General features: G+C 35.2%; 1 protein-coding gene across 6 annotated transcripts in view; it reads right to left on the bottom strand.

The window, feature by feature from the left end:
- Window positions 1-12,194, bottom strand: part of DMD (dystrophin) — a 1,292,219-nt gene that overhangs the window by 681,453 nt on the left and 598,572 nt on the right. For all 6 annotated transcript variants that reach the window (XM_074604145.1, XM_074604126.1, XM_074604154.1 and 3 more), the window contains 2 exons: window positions 10,116-10,271; window positions 4,531-4,701 (listed from right to left, as the gene is read on the bottom strand). In XM_074604145.1, the coding sequence (XP_074460246.1) occupies window positions 4,531-4,701; window positions 10,116-10,271 (327 nt within the window). The remainder of the gene's footprint in view (window positions 1-4,530; window positions 4,702-10,115; window positions 10,272-12,194) is intronic.

The raw sequence follows: 12,194 nt of genomic DNA, 5'->3' as shown, positions 1-12,194 counted from the left end.
GCAGGATAAAAAATAAAAGTTCAGGAAATTAAAAATTCTCCACACTAAGAACATCAAATATTAAAACAGCTAGTAAGTTCTTACTAGAACACACAGTCTTGCTTCCTACAGGAAGGGAAAGCATTTTGTGAAGAGCAGTAAGTAAAAAGTAAATTGTTCCTCTTTAGCTCTGGTAAAATTGTGAATGCTCTTCATATTCTCACAATTGCTTTTGGTAACAGTGTCCTTTTAAAAAGTGTGAATTATATCCCATTCCAGTATTCAAAATACAGTTTTAATGCTTAATTATTAAACAAGAGTCCAAATTCTACAACATTTATATTGAGATGTTTAAAGTTACTTTGCATATAAGAAAATGGCATAGTTATCAAATAGCACATAAAGCTTACATAATAAATGGGACAATAATAAAGCATTATAATGACATCTTAAGACTTAGAGAACTCCACTGAAAAGAAATATGAAATATTTTAATATTCCCTTAATATTTTTAATGCAATCTTTTTCAGCAGAAACCCTGTTCTTCTTCCCTGTTAGCTCTCTTGTTTCATAACTGCAGAAATGCATCTTTTCATTCCATCCACTTGGGATTTCACTCTGCCAACAAATACCAGCAAGTGACTGAAGAAAGTTCTCTGCGCCTCCACACTGCTCGTATGCTGTGGATTACTCGGAACTAATCTTTGCAATTTGAACCGCTCTAAAAGAAATTAGTTAGGTGGCTCAGCTCTCATGGGTGGGATAACAGAATTAATCAGAATCTGACATTATGGCCTTCACAGTGGCTGATTATACATATTTATTTGTTTATTCACAGCACACCTTTTATTTTTATTGTGTTCTGGCCACTGACTATGCATCAGTTGACACAGTTTTCAGATCATTTTCTTTTATTGATTTTACTGACAGGAAATATGTTGCTAAATGTGTTAGCTAATGTAATTCTAAGTACGTCAAGTCAACTTTATGCTCACTGGTATTATACACTGTGCTAAAATATTATGTTAAAGCACTGCCAGACTCATATTGCCGATAGCAGGGAGTGATACAGAACTTTTCCTAGTAACACCATCTGCCATTTCCTTTTTGAGAACATGAATTTCCTGGCAATCTAATCCTTATCAGGCCTGTTCCTGATTAAAAGACAAATAAACCCTGCAATGGTTAATGTCTTCAGTGATAAATATGTTCACTAAATCAGACTTCTAATTATAAACGGATTTCTAATATACAATGTTTAATGACTCTCTTTCCACCCGTATGTAATTTTTCTTATCTATTATAACAGAACTGAATTCAAATGGAAAGATTTAGCTTGTCTCTGGTGAGTAAAAGGGCAGGATTTACAGTCTTCAGTATACTGCCCATCTCATTTCACTTAAGTGTGCCAAGTTTTCCTTAGAAAAATTCTAGGCATGAACAAATAAGTAACACACTTCCCTTCATGTCTAGATTAATGTTGATTAACATAATTTCCTACTCAAGATGGACATTCCTCTTTATTTCTAGGTGTTTATACCTTGAAGACAATGTTCGCATGTATGATTCTTTTATTCTAAACTTAATAATTATCTTTGAAACTTTCTGAGTTCTTTTCACTTTTGAGAAGTCTTGGGTACTGAAAATGAATTAGAAATAAGTGCATTAATAAATATAACAGCTTCCTCGTGCATTATTAAAAAAAATAATCATAAGTTCTCTGCTTAGTTATATCGATAGCAGCGCACATCCAATTTTCCGTTTATTCACACTATTGAGTTCTCCTCTCTCCCCCTCCATTTTCCATCGTAGTTTTTCTGCAGACTTTCCTCACAATGGGAATCTGCTGGGCTTAATTCATCTCCCAGTGCGTTTCATTATATCGGTTACTGTCTTTGGCAGCCCACTGACCCGGGAAGTCCAAAGCCCAAAGCTGCGACATTAATCAGACACTGTGAGCCTCTGGTTCTGGGGACTGAATTATTGATATAAGATTTTGTATGATGCCTCATTGAAATCCACATAGGAGTATCAGTATCATACTCATTTATGAAGTCCTCACAAGAATTTTAAATTGTCCCGGATAACATGCAGCAATTCCTGCCTCTTAGTGGGAGCCGGTTCTTCAGGAAAAAGTATACCCACTTCACGTGCTTTCTGCAAATACTTACATTTGGAAGGCTAGGATCTGCCACCTATACTATCTGCTGGATTGTTCAGAATTAAAAATCTGCTTATGTGAATATTGGTTTATGTTTCCTAAAGACAATCTGAATAAAGGAATTCTGAAAGCCACTCACTCAGTACATACATACTTCAACAAGAGGCAGGTGCTCTCAACCAAAGTTGTTTGTTTATTCTTATATTAGTGATGAACTGACTGAAGGAGAAGAGCTGAGGTACTACTATATGAGGTTAGACTGCAGTGCAAGCTTTGAGCAAGATTTGAAGCCAAAATATGCTTTTTACCAGTTTTTCTTGCAATACTTTATGTATCAATTCCTTGTGAGAATTCACAATACTCAATGACGTTCTTTAAGATTAGTAGGTGGAGTGGTTCCCGTTTTATATATTTTTCATGTTAATATTTCTTATTTTAATTAGTTCTTGTTACCTTTTTGGATTGTCATAAGATAAAAATATGTTGTACATGTTGTAGCAAGTGTAAGACATAACAAGGACTTCCCACTGTGTAACTGCACTGATCATCAGGCTTTAGGTTCTAATTATGCAACTTCTGAGGCATTAAGGTTCATATCTAACAATTAAATGATATTAAGTACAAATTTTTCTATTTAAACTGCTGTGATGCTATATTCACCTGGAATAATTTTCCTGAATATGCATGCAGGAACATACAGTGCACATTTCTGTTTCAGTAGAACTGTACTGTGTAGTTTAACACCACCAAAGACGACTCTTCCTTTCATGACTGGGTAAATGGACTGAGTAACTGGTAGGTTAGTTTGCGGGCATTACAACCACATGATTGTCTAACCCACCTCTTAAAAATCTGACACTTGTCCTTTGTTATGGGTGTTAAGATCCCAATCTCAATCAAAAGTAATGAGAGGAACTGCACAGACTTTACTGTAGGAAAAGCAACAACTGAAAATGAGAAAACATCAAACAGTGATGCGGTTTTTAGGTATCGAGGTTTGGATTTGAAAGTCAAAGCAGCAACAGTCAAAGCAGTAACCGTAAGATAATAACAGCAAAAGTTTATATTTGGATACTGCTTTGAAAATACTGTCCTTCTTACAGACTGATGACCAAAAAACCCCGAATTCCAAACCTCACAAAAGACTTGTAGACTTTCTTTTTGTTGTTATTAGTTTGTAAATCATCAGTGCATTTCAAGGCTAAAGACATTTTATCAAGCTCAGAAGCTTGAAAGGGGCAGTTAAAGACAAAAAACCCAAACCAAAACAAAAAACCCAAAACCACAAACCAAATTTTACTCCAGTGCCTTTAATCTGCACAGCCTTTAAAAAAAAATTAGTAAGGTTGCCTGTGTATTATTCATGACTATTTCTATAATGCATGGTGAAACTGGTAAAAAGTTTAAAGGATTCTTCCTATTAAACAAAGCAGAAGTGGTAAATTTTTGCACAACCCCTGCTACGGTTTAAGGGGTTTTCTTTGTTGTTTTGTTTTGAAACTATATAGAAACATTTATCCAAAGTGCTTCTGGCTGCACATAATTATTTGAAATTTTGAAGCTTTGGATAATGTCGATCATAGTTTCCACTAAAGCACAGATTTTGGTACGTGTGTACAATGATGACTTGTGTTCAGAGTTATATTGGATTTTTATTACATATGCAGAATACAAACTAGATTAACTAGTGTTGAATGATGCTGTCCTAAGTCTTAACATCATACAGAGATACACGTTTTAATATCAAACTCTTGCATTCCTCAGTGATTCTGTGAGATGTTTATCTTAACTGTGGCACACGTAGTAATTTTGAGGAAAGTTTCATTTTAGGCTTTGAGTTTTAACCTAAAATAATAGTTTAAGGTGATGTCTCATGGAAGTAAGAAGCCTCCAGAATGAAAATGAATGAGCTACAAACCAAAAAGGGTGAGAAAACAAATATCCCACCCCCTGGCTGCTCTCTGACCATGTGGAATATATAGAGTTATGATATCATAAATCTTTCATCCACAGGAGCTGTTTTACTGTTTAATACTTTTCTAATCATGAGCAGAATGGGAGGAGAAGGAAAGGGATCTCTATTTACATGGATCTTTATTTACATGGATACTGGCTGGATAATTTATAGTACTCTAAAAAATGAAATTCTAACTTCAAATTAATCTCAGTGAAGATTACGGCAATACGAAGCTGAACTGTGCTATTGACAAGATGGTTTAAACTTTTCTGAGCATTAATGTTAGGGTGAGATAATGCCATGACAGTTAGGAAGTTCCACTTATTAAAACGCCAGAATTTTTATTCACTTTCTTTATCAAGAAATAAATCTATCTTTCGGTAATATGCATAAACTGAGATATATAAAGGTACGCTGTGTGTTACATTGTTACCTTGCCCCAGGAAATTTCAGCATCCAAATTGCTAGGCATCCCCTGCACAGCTGATCTCTTTGTCAATTCTGCGTCTGTCGCTGCAAGCCATTCTGTCATAGCATTAATTTCTTTTCGTAGCTTCCGGGACAATTTCAAGCATTTCTCTAACTCTTGCTTTTTTTCTGTCACCTGCAGAAAGAAAACATGTGTTTCTTAACTCTTCAAACAGGTTTAATGATTTTATGTATCATTTTCTAGAAAAGCTTAACTTGCAATTTCACAAGCCAAACTGCACTTTTAATATAGTTACATCTTGCCTTAGTTGTCTCAATAGCTGTAATTTTGCTGCTAGAATGCAAACACATACAAGAAAAATATGTGCATAAAGACATATTGAGTTTGAACTAGCAGCAGACCTCTGCAAACCTCCTCCTCCTCGATTCTGAAGTCATGCATAGCAAATTAATTTGGAACAATTGAATTAGCAGGCTTTCCTTGAGACACAAAATAGATGTCAAAACCCTTCGGAGAGTATATTTTCACACAGATGGCCATATAGTGATATTGAATCCTCCCGGTTTTTTCCGTATAGCTACACTACATAGAAGAAAAAAAAATTCTCTGGTAAAGAAACCGCAAAATCTTGTAACACAAAAGTCACTGAACGATGTCAAACTAAGGCAGTACAGTTGACTTTAAGCTTTTAATTTGCTGAATGTTTTGGATGTGAAGTACTATGGACAATCTCTGGTTTATTTGTTAAGTTCTAAGAACTTACACAGTACCTTGTAATGTACTTACATTACGTGGTACCCGGAAAGAAGGCTGAATATTTATGCTGTCTTGACTGTCCTACTGAATTTTGGTGTAACCTGGAGGAATAAGGGAAATACAGTCTTCCCTGGAAGCCCCTGAGCATATCCAGGGGGAGAGAGAGAAGGTTGCATACACTTAGTAGAGAAGGCAGAAGAGTAAATGAAGAGATCTCAGGTTGGGAACCTACACCACAATAGACATTAGGCAACTAATAGTTAGAAAATTAATTAATAAATTATGTTGTGCTGAAGTTTAAAAAAGCCCGATCAAAAAAGGTCGATTAAAAGTGTTCCATAGGTCACTAATACTTAAAAGAAATTACTAATTACCTTGCATATCAATTAGTAATCAAATGAGACTGTAGCCACCAATTTTTATTTAAGCATTTTTAAATAGAAAAAAATTGTCTACCTTAGTGCCTGGTATGCAAAACTGGTATCAGTATCTACTAAAACTATTTTGGGCTTTGACGCTGTTGAAGTACAAGTAGTGGCGCAATGATCAGATTGATTCCTAGCTCTACTGCCAAGGAGAGACCGAGGTTTTAAAATGTAATATGATGTTTTAGGCAATCCTGCTCTAGCAGGGGTGTTGGACTAGATGATCTCTAGAGGTCCCTTCCAACTCTGAAGATTCCGTGATTCCGTGATTCCGAGGTTAGGTACCTGGCTTTTGGTATCCCTGAGTAAACAGATCAGATTTGCACAGGGAATAAGAAATAAAGTGTCCCTGATGGTATATTATCACTCTGTAGAGGCTTACTACTAAAATCTCAGCACAGTTCTTCTTCACTCAATATGCTTTATGTGCTCTTTCTTGTATACCAAATTTATTAGATGAGACCTCAGAACTTACAGCCAGGCCAAGAGGTAAATTCCTGGGAAGGACCATAAAACTCAGCTTTTTAGAGTTCCATTCATACATAGAGCCATGAATTCACACATGTTGTTCATGTCTTCCTCTGTTAAGTATTAACAGTCATTATAAAGAACTATTTGCAGGTACTTAGCAGCAATAGAATGCAAAGCGCACTACCCTAAGCTTGATTGCCTGTGTAAGAATTCTAAACACCTGATATACTATAAAATGAAGTTACTGATACACGCCCAAATACAGAAAGAATATCTGTGTTGCTATATACATCTCTAAATTATGTATGTACTATTAATAATACTACAGTATTTCCATATACAGTCTATATATCCAGAGGTTACTGATTAATCAGTTTCTGTTTGTACTTCAAATGTAAAGATGTATTTCTAAAGAAAAATAGGAAACAGTGCCCTCTAGAGGCCTTCTGTATCATAAAGTGATAGCAAACACTATCTCTGTAAATTTTCTCTGTATTTTAAAGCTATTTTAGCTAGTTTAGATAGTTTGCTCCCAAGAATTCTTGGATATAATAAATAAAAGTAAAATGAGAAAAGCAGGTATTTACAGGAAAAGAAAGGTATTTTACAGCCTTTCACTCTTACAGCCCAAAATTCCTGTGCAGCAGTGGGATTGTGAGGAAAGACCTGACCTTGTAAGTAATAGCCCCTACTGCATGCAATGCCCTTAGGAGAGCAGCAAGAACATTATTACTGCCACTTGCTTTTAGAATCCAGCTCCCTGTGCTAATGAATTACCAGAGAGAGATTTGCCACGAGTATGCTAAGGATCCCACCTTACCGCCACTCACAACCAACGAACTACCTGAATTGTAATACAGTTGTTTGCGTGTATGTATGCATATGTGCTTGTGTCGGAGAGGGAGAGAATACGAGCAAGAGAACACATAAGCAAGCACAAGCACGGGATAGTTACCATAAAAATGCAACCGTTACAGCGTGACATTCAAATGACATTGTGTTTTCTTACAGTTTCGTCTCAAACCTATTTACACTGAGTCCAATGCTGAAGTTTCAAAATTATCGGTCGTGCTTTTAAAGCATATTTGGCTAAAAACGAAGGGAAAAATTTGATGGTCTAAACAGACAAAACTCATTCCTAGACCAAAGCGAGGTTTAAGGTCTGATACTACCTAAGCAATTAGGACTATTCCTGGGTATTTATATCTGTATGTGTATATACTAAAAAAAAAAAAAAGAGGCAACAAATACAAAACCCCACACCCTCACACCTTCCCCTTCTTCTTAAGGGGAAGATTTTCTAGGCTTAGAGTGTCTAAAGTTATGATACCTAAAATACATAGAAACAAACAGAGTACGTACAGAAATCATCAGAAATTATAATAATTTTCCTGTCCATTTCAGAGCACAACACTTCAGCATTGTTCAACATGTTTAAATTAAACCATTCCATACGCTTAAAAATGTGCTTGAGGATAGTTTTAAATACGAGGGGACCTCCTGAAGCAGTACCTGTGAAATCACACAAGTGAATCTCTGCCTGGGGATGCGCTTTTCCCTCAGACTATACATTTCAGTCCTGAGACTTACTATTAGTTATAACTATTATCAGTTTTCTCTTAAATTTGACTCAATGCAATCAATTAGGGCTGATAATGGCCAACTGATTCTTTTAGCTCTATAACTCTGTGCTTTTGTGACTCTCTCTAAAACTGTTAACTACCCTGTTATGTAAAAGTAAATGTGAGAAATTACATCCAGGACAACAAAGCTAAACACAGCACTGCAGATTTTTGAGACGCATTAATTTGCAATACGGCTCACTTCAGATCACTAATGGCTTCCTAATGGCACAGTTTTACCCCTTCATTAGTTAAGAGAGGTTTCTTATAACAATGGCACCTGTCTGCTGTTTTGTTAAACATCATGTAGGAATAAATGCTACAGTCCTTTCTAACATAATGGACAAACCGAATATATTATCTAATCTCATATGATAGCTATCCACACCTTAATGAAGCAGACTCTTCAGTTTTCTTGACACTCAAAGGATTGATGTCTCTTAATACCTTTTTTTTCTAGCAAGAGAGCGAGCTGTTTTAATTCAGGTTCCCAAATGAGTATTATCGCTGTCAAAAGTAGCATAACTCTTATTGTTTTGTCGTAGACAGTGGGGCTTGATTATCCTTAGGTGTTTAAACCACATACTGACTCTCAGTATTACTATGGGCTCATTTCCCTAGCTAGTAATAATTTATGGTTTTAATAATTTATAATCTGACAAAATAAAAGAATTTGCATTCTGTCCTGTTTTATATATTTGAAGTATATAAATTTTAAAAATAAACGGACAGCTACATCTGTCATTCACAATCTTCATCCAGCTAGTTACAGCATCAAATTTACTCTAATCCTACAGTTTTTAGAAGTTCTGTGGATACTTCTAACAAGAGGAAGAAAAGAGAATAATGAAGGACAGTTGGTAATGGAATTATTTGCTTGGTCTTCTTTAGGACAATGCCACAACTCCTCTTCAGAGCTTGAAGGTCCATGCAGGCCACTGTACTTCAGGAGCAGGCAACACACTCCATAGATAATGCAGACCCAGCATAAAAAGCTTTTAGGGACTCACATCTGATTTTTTTCAACCACAGTCTCGTTAATACTGGTTAGTAGTCTGTCTTTCCTACTGTCTGTTTAGTTGACTTTTGGGAAAAAATTGAGTAAACAAAACGTTTTCCTGTTGGGAAGTGTAACAGCATTTAAATGTATATGAATTGATAAAGAAATATATGATGTATAGATGGAAATTTTACACAAGGAATGACAGTGTTTGGGAAGTTAATAGGGATCGAGTCCACAAGGTAAGTTATATATAAATAACTTTTCATTGGCATCATAAGGTAAAAGTCTGCCACATTTTAAGAACTATTTGTCTTTTTCTGGAGATGAAGGTGAGATTATGTACAAGAAGACTGGGAAAATATTCGTGTAATCCTCCTAAGCCTATGCTGACATTCACTACGTGGTCAAACTGAACACTGTATAAATATCAGATCTAAAACAAAACAAGCAAAAGTTGTATTCTAAGGAAATACATTCCTCATTACAGAGCTCAAAGGATGATGATTTACTTTTGTCCAACATGAAGAAATTTGATAATCACTATGGAATGGAGGATGACAAATGACTAAATTCTAAACAAGGGTTCGCTGGTATTTGAAATGTATAACAATGGGACAGATATTCCACATTCTGATAGCTAAACGCTATTCTATGTGGGCTATATATTAAGATACATATACAGGGAACAGGTACGACAATAACTGAAGACGTGTAGTCAAGCGTGCAGAAGCAGCAAAGCAGAGTGGTACACAAATGCCTCCTGAAGAAATCTGCAGTAGCAAGAATTTTTGGTCAACAGATTTTTAAACAGCAATAAACAGACATGATATACTTAAAGATCTGTACACTCAGAGGCAGAAGGAAATGAAAAGGGTAGAATTCTCTCTTTTATGAAGTAGCTCTTTAAGTAAAATGTGAAAAAATCACGATAAAAATCCAAGTACTTTTCTGACCTAAGGTTTCTGAAAAAAGTGACTATTTGAGGCATTAAAACGAAACAACACCCCCCTCTGGCCCCTAGAAAAACAATGAACTGGTATAAAAACATAAATTAAAACATTAAGAAAGTATAATTTTAAATCGTAATAAAGGAATTTTATATTTGTCTAAAAGGTTACTTTTTCCTCAGAGTAACTGCATAGGCATCCTGACGATTGCCTTAGTCTCCATTCTTTCTATCCCACCGTTTAGAAAATGTGATGGCCTTGAAAGGAACCAATAAAAAACCCCGTTTACTTACCATACCAAGATTATTCTTCACTTTGCCAGTTAAAGGAGGGTAGAGCTTTGTATTAAAAACACAGAGCTTACCTTTGCACCCAATTCATTATACTGCAACTTCAAAGCTGTAAGCCTTTCATCCAGTTCTTTCGGGTTCTCTGTCTGCTGCTTTTGAACAATCTGCCTCCCAGTTTTTATCACTGTTTCCACTTCCGACTTCACCTCACTCAGGCTTTTGTATAATTTCTAATCAAACAGAAATATGAAAGTGAAACGCCATCATTAAAGTAAGTAAAACAGAAAAGTCTACTGAAGGTATTATAAAGACAGGCTAGAAGTCTTTGCACTGTTTGCTGTATAAAAACACCATCATGTGTGACTCTGTGCAACTTCCACTCGTATTTGAAAGCTGCAGGATTTGAGAGGTATCATGGTATGTGACCTAAGGATAGAGAAAACTACCTTGTGTGTGTGTGTATTAAAAAAAAAAGTTTATAAGAAAAATTAATCAGTTTCTAAATCAGAATTCAAATTAACAGATTCAGCACAGCCTATATTTACTAATATTGGCTTCAAAGACTCGTCACCAAAAACAATGGTAGAAATGTTATAGATGAGAAAGCACACGCCATCATTAATTGTTTTAAGATACGACAATGGTTGTTTTCAAACTGATTGAGATAACGCAGTATTTTAGCAACAACAGATGTCCTCTGTCAACTCATGCAGCTTGTTGGATGCGCTTAAACTACAAATAGCCACCAAACTAATTTAAAAATCTGTCAAGTTTTTCATACTACTAAATCAAGAGACTGGTAGGATAGAGGATTTCCCCTACATTTACTAAGTGTAATACTGTCAAAAAAATTAAATAATTTAAAAAAATACAAGAAAATGTAGCATGATGATGTTAAGCCAAAATACATAATATAATTCACTGCATTTTCCTGTACTATTTCAATGACTAAGCAAAAAATAAGGGATAAACAGCTGTTCAGTAAGTGACAGCATGCAAGCAGTTTGTAAACACAATACATTTCCCTAATATTTCAAATGAGTGATACTAAGAAAAACAAAGCTATTCTTTCTTTCCGTATGCAGAAAGTCAGTATCATCATCTAAACGTATGACCTAGTAACTCAAACCATTTAACAGCCACATAAATGCCCAATAAAAATTCAGGTAAGTAGAGCAGAAGATGAATTTATTTTTTTTTTTAATCTAAGAATAAATTCTTCCATGGCTTGGAAATTCCACTAAATTCCACAATGGAAAAAGATTCCACAGAGATACAGCGCGTCCATTACCACACAGGTATGTGAAGAATGGCAAACATGTAACTGTTGAGAAGCTGTACTGTTGGGACATCTACCTTAATGCTCCGTTCCAGCATTTTGCCATCATGCATTGGAAAATAAACTTACTGCCCAGTATACTTAGACAGAACTGCAAAATAAATTACACTGTACTTTTTTAATCTGTATTTTTAAAAGTGTTTCTTTTAGTAGCAGTATCTCCTTCGATGTAAAATCTGTGTCTAGCACATCTGGACAGTAAAGACAAGACTTTTTTTTCCAGCAGATCTAATAAAAAAAAACCAAGCACATTTTCTCCATTTAACTCTGAAGTTAATTACCAAGCCAATTCTTAACATGGTTGTTATTATTTTATTTTTTTAAGGGTAGTATGTGTATAGTACAACTCCTTTCTAGGTGCTTAATATGATAAATACTTTCTTCATCACTGAAAACCTGTCAACAAATTAGGAAGCTGTTGTATGATATACATTGGCTAACATCTGATGGGATACTATGACTAGATTTTTTAAATAGAAACATTATGAGATTCTTCACAGATAAAGATACTCTAAAAACACCATAAGACTTCCACAGAGTATGACGTAGCTGCAAGAGCTAGCTGTTGAGTGACGATACTTTAATTCAGTACAGGGCTTCTAATTACTGTGTCATTCTGATAAGAATGTGAATTTAAGGGTAATTGCATTTAAGAAAAACCCAAGATGTAAAGAAGTAACATTGACTTGTTCCATGTGCTTATTTTTTAATTTGAATTCTTCCATTTAGATCTGAAAGAGGTTGAGGGAAAAAAACCTAACACCTTCAGACATGCCATTGCTTCAGAAAAAAAAACAAAACAAACAACAGCTGA

Source organism: Larus michahellis, chromosome 1 (genome assembly GCF_964199755.1).
Source record: "Larus michahellis chromosome 1, bLarMic1.1, whole genome shotgun sequence".
In the NCBI taxonomy this organism is placed as follows: Eukaryota; Metazoa; Chordata; class Aves; order Charadriiformes; family Laridae; genus Larus; species Larus michahellis.
Note: the sequence above shows the minus strand (reverse complement) of the source record. Positions and strands in the feature narration are given on the sequence as shown.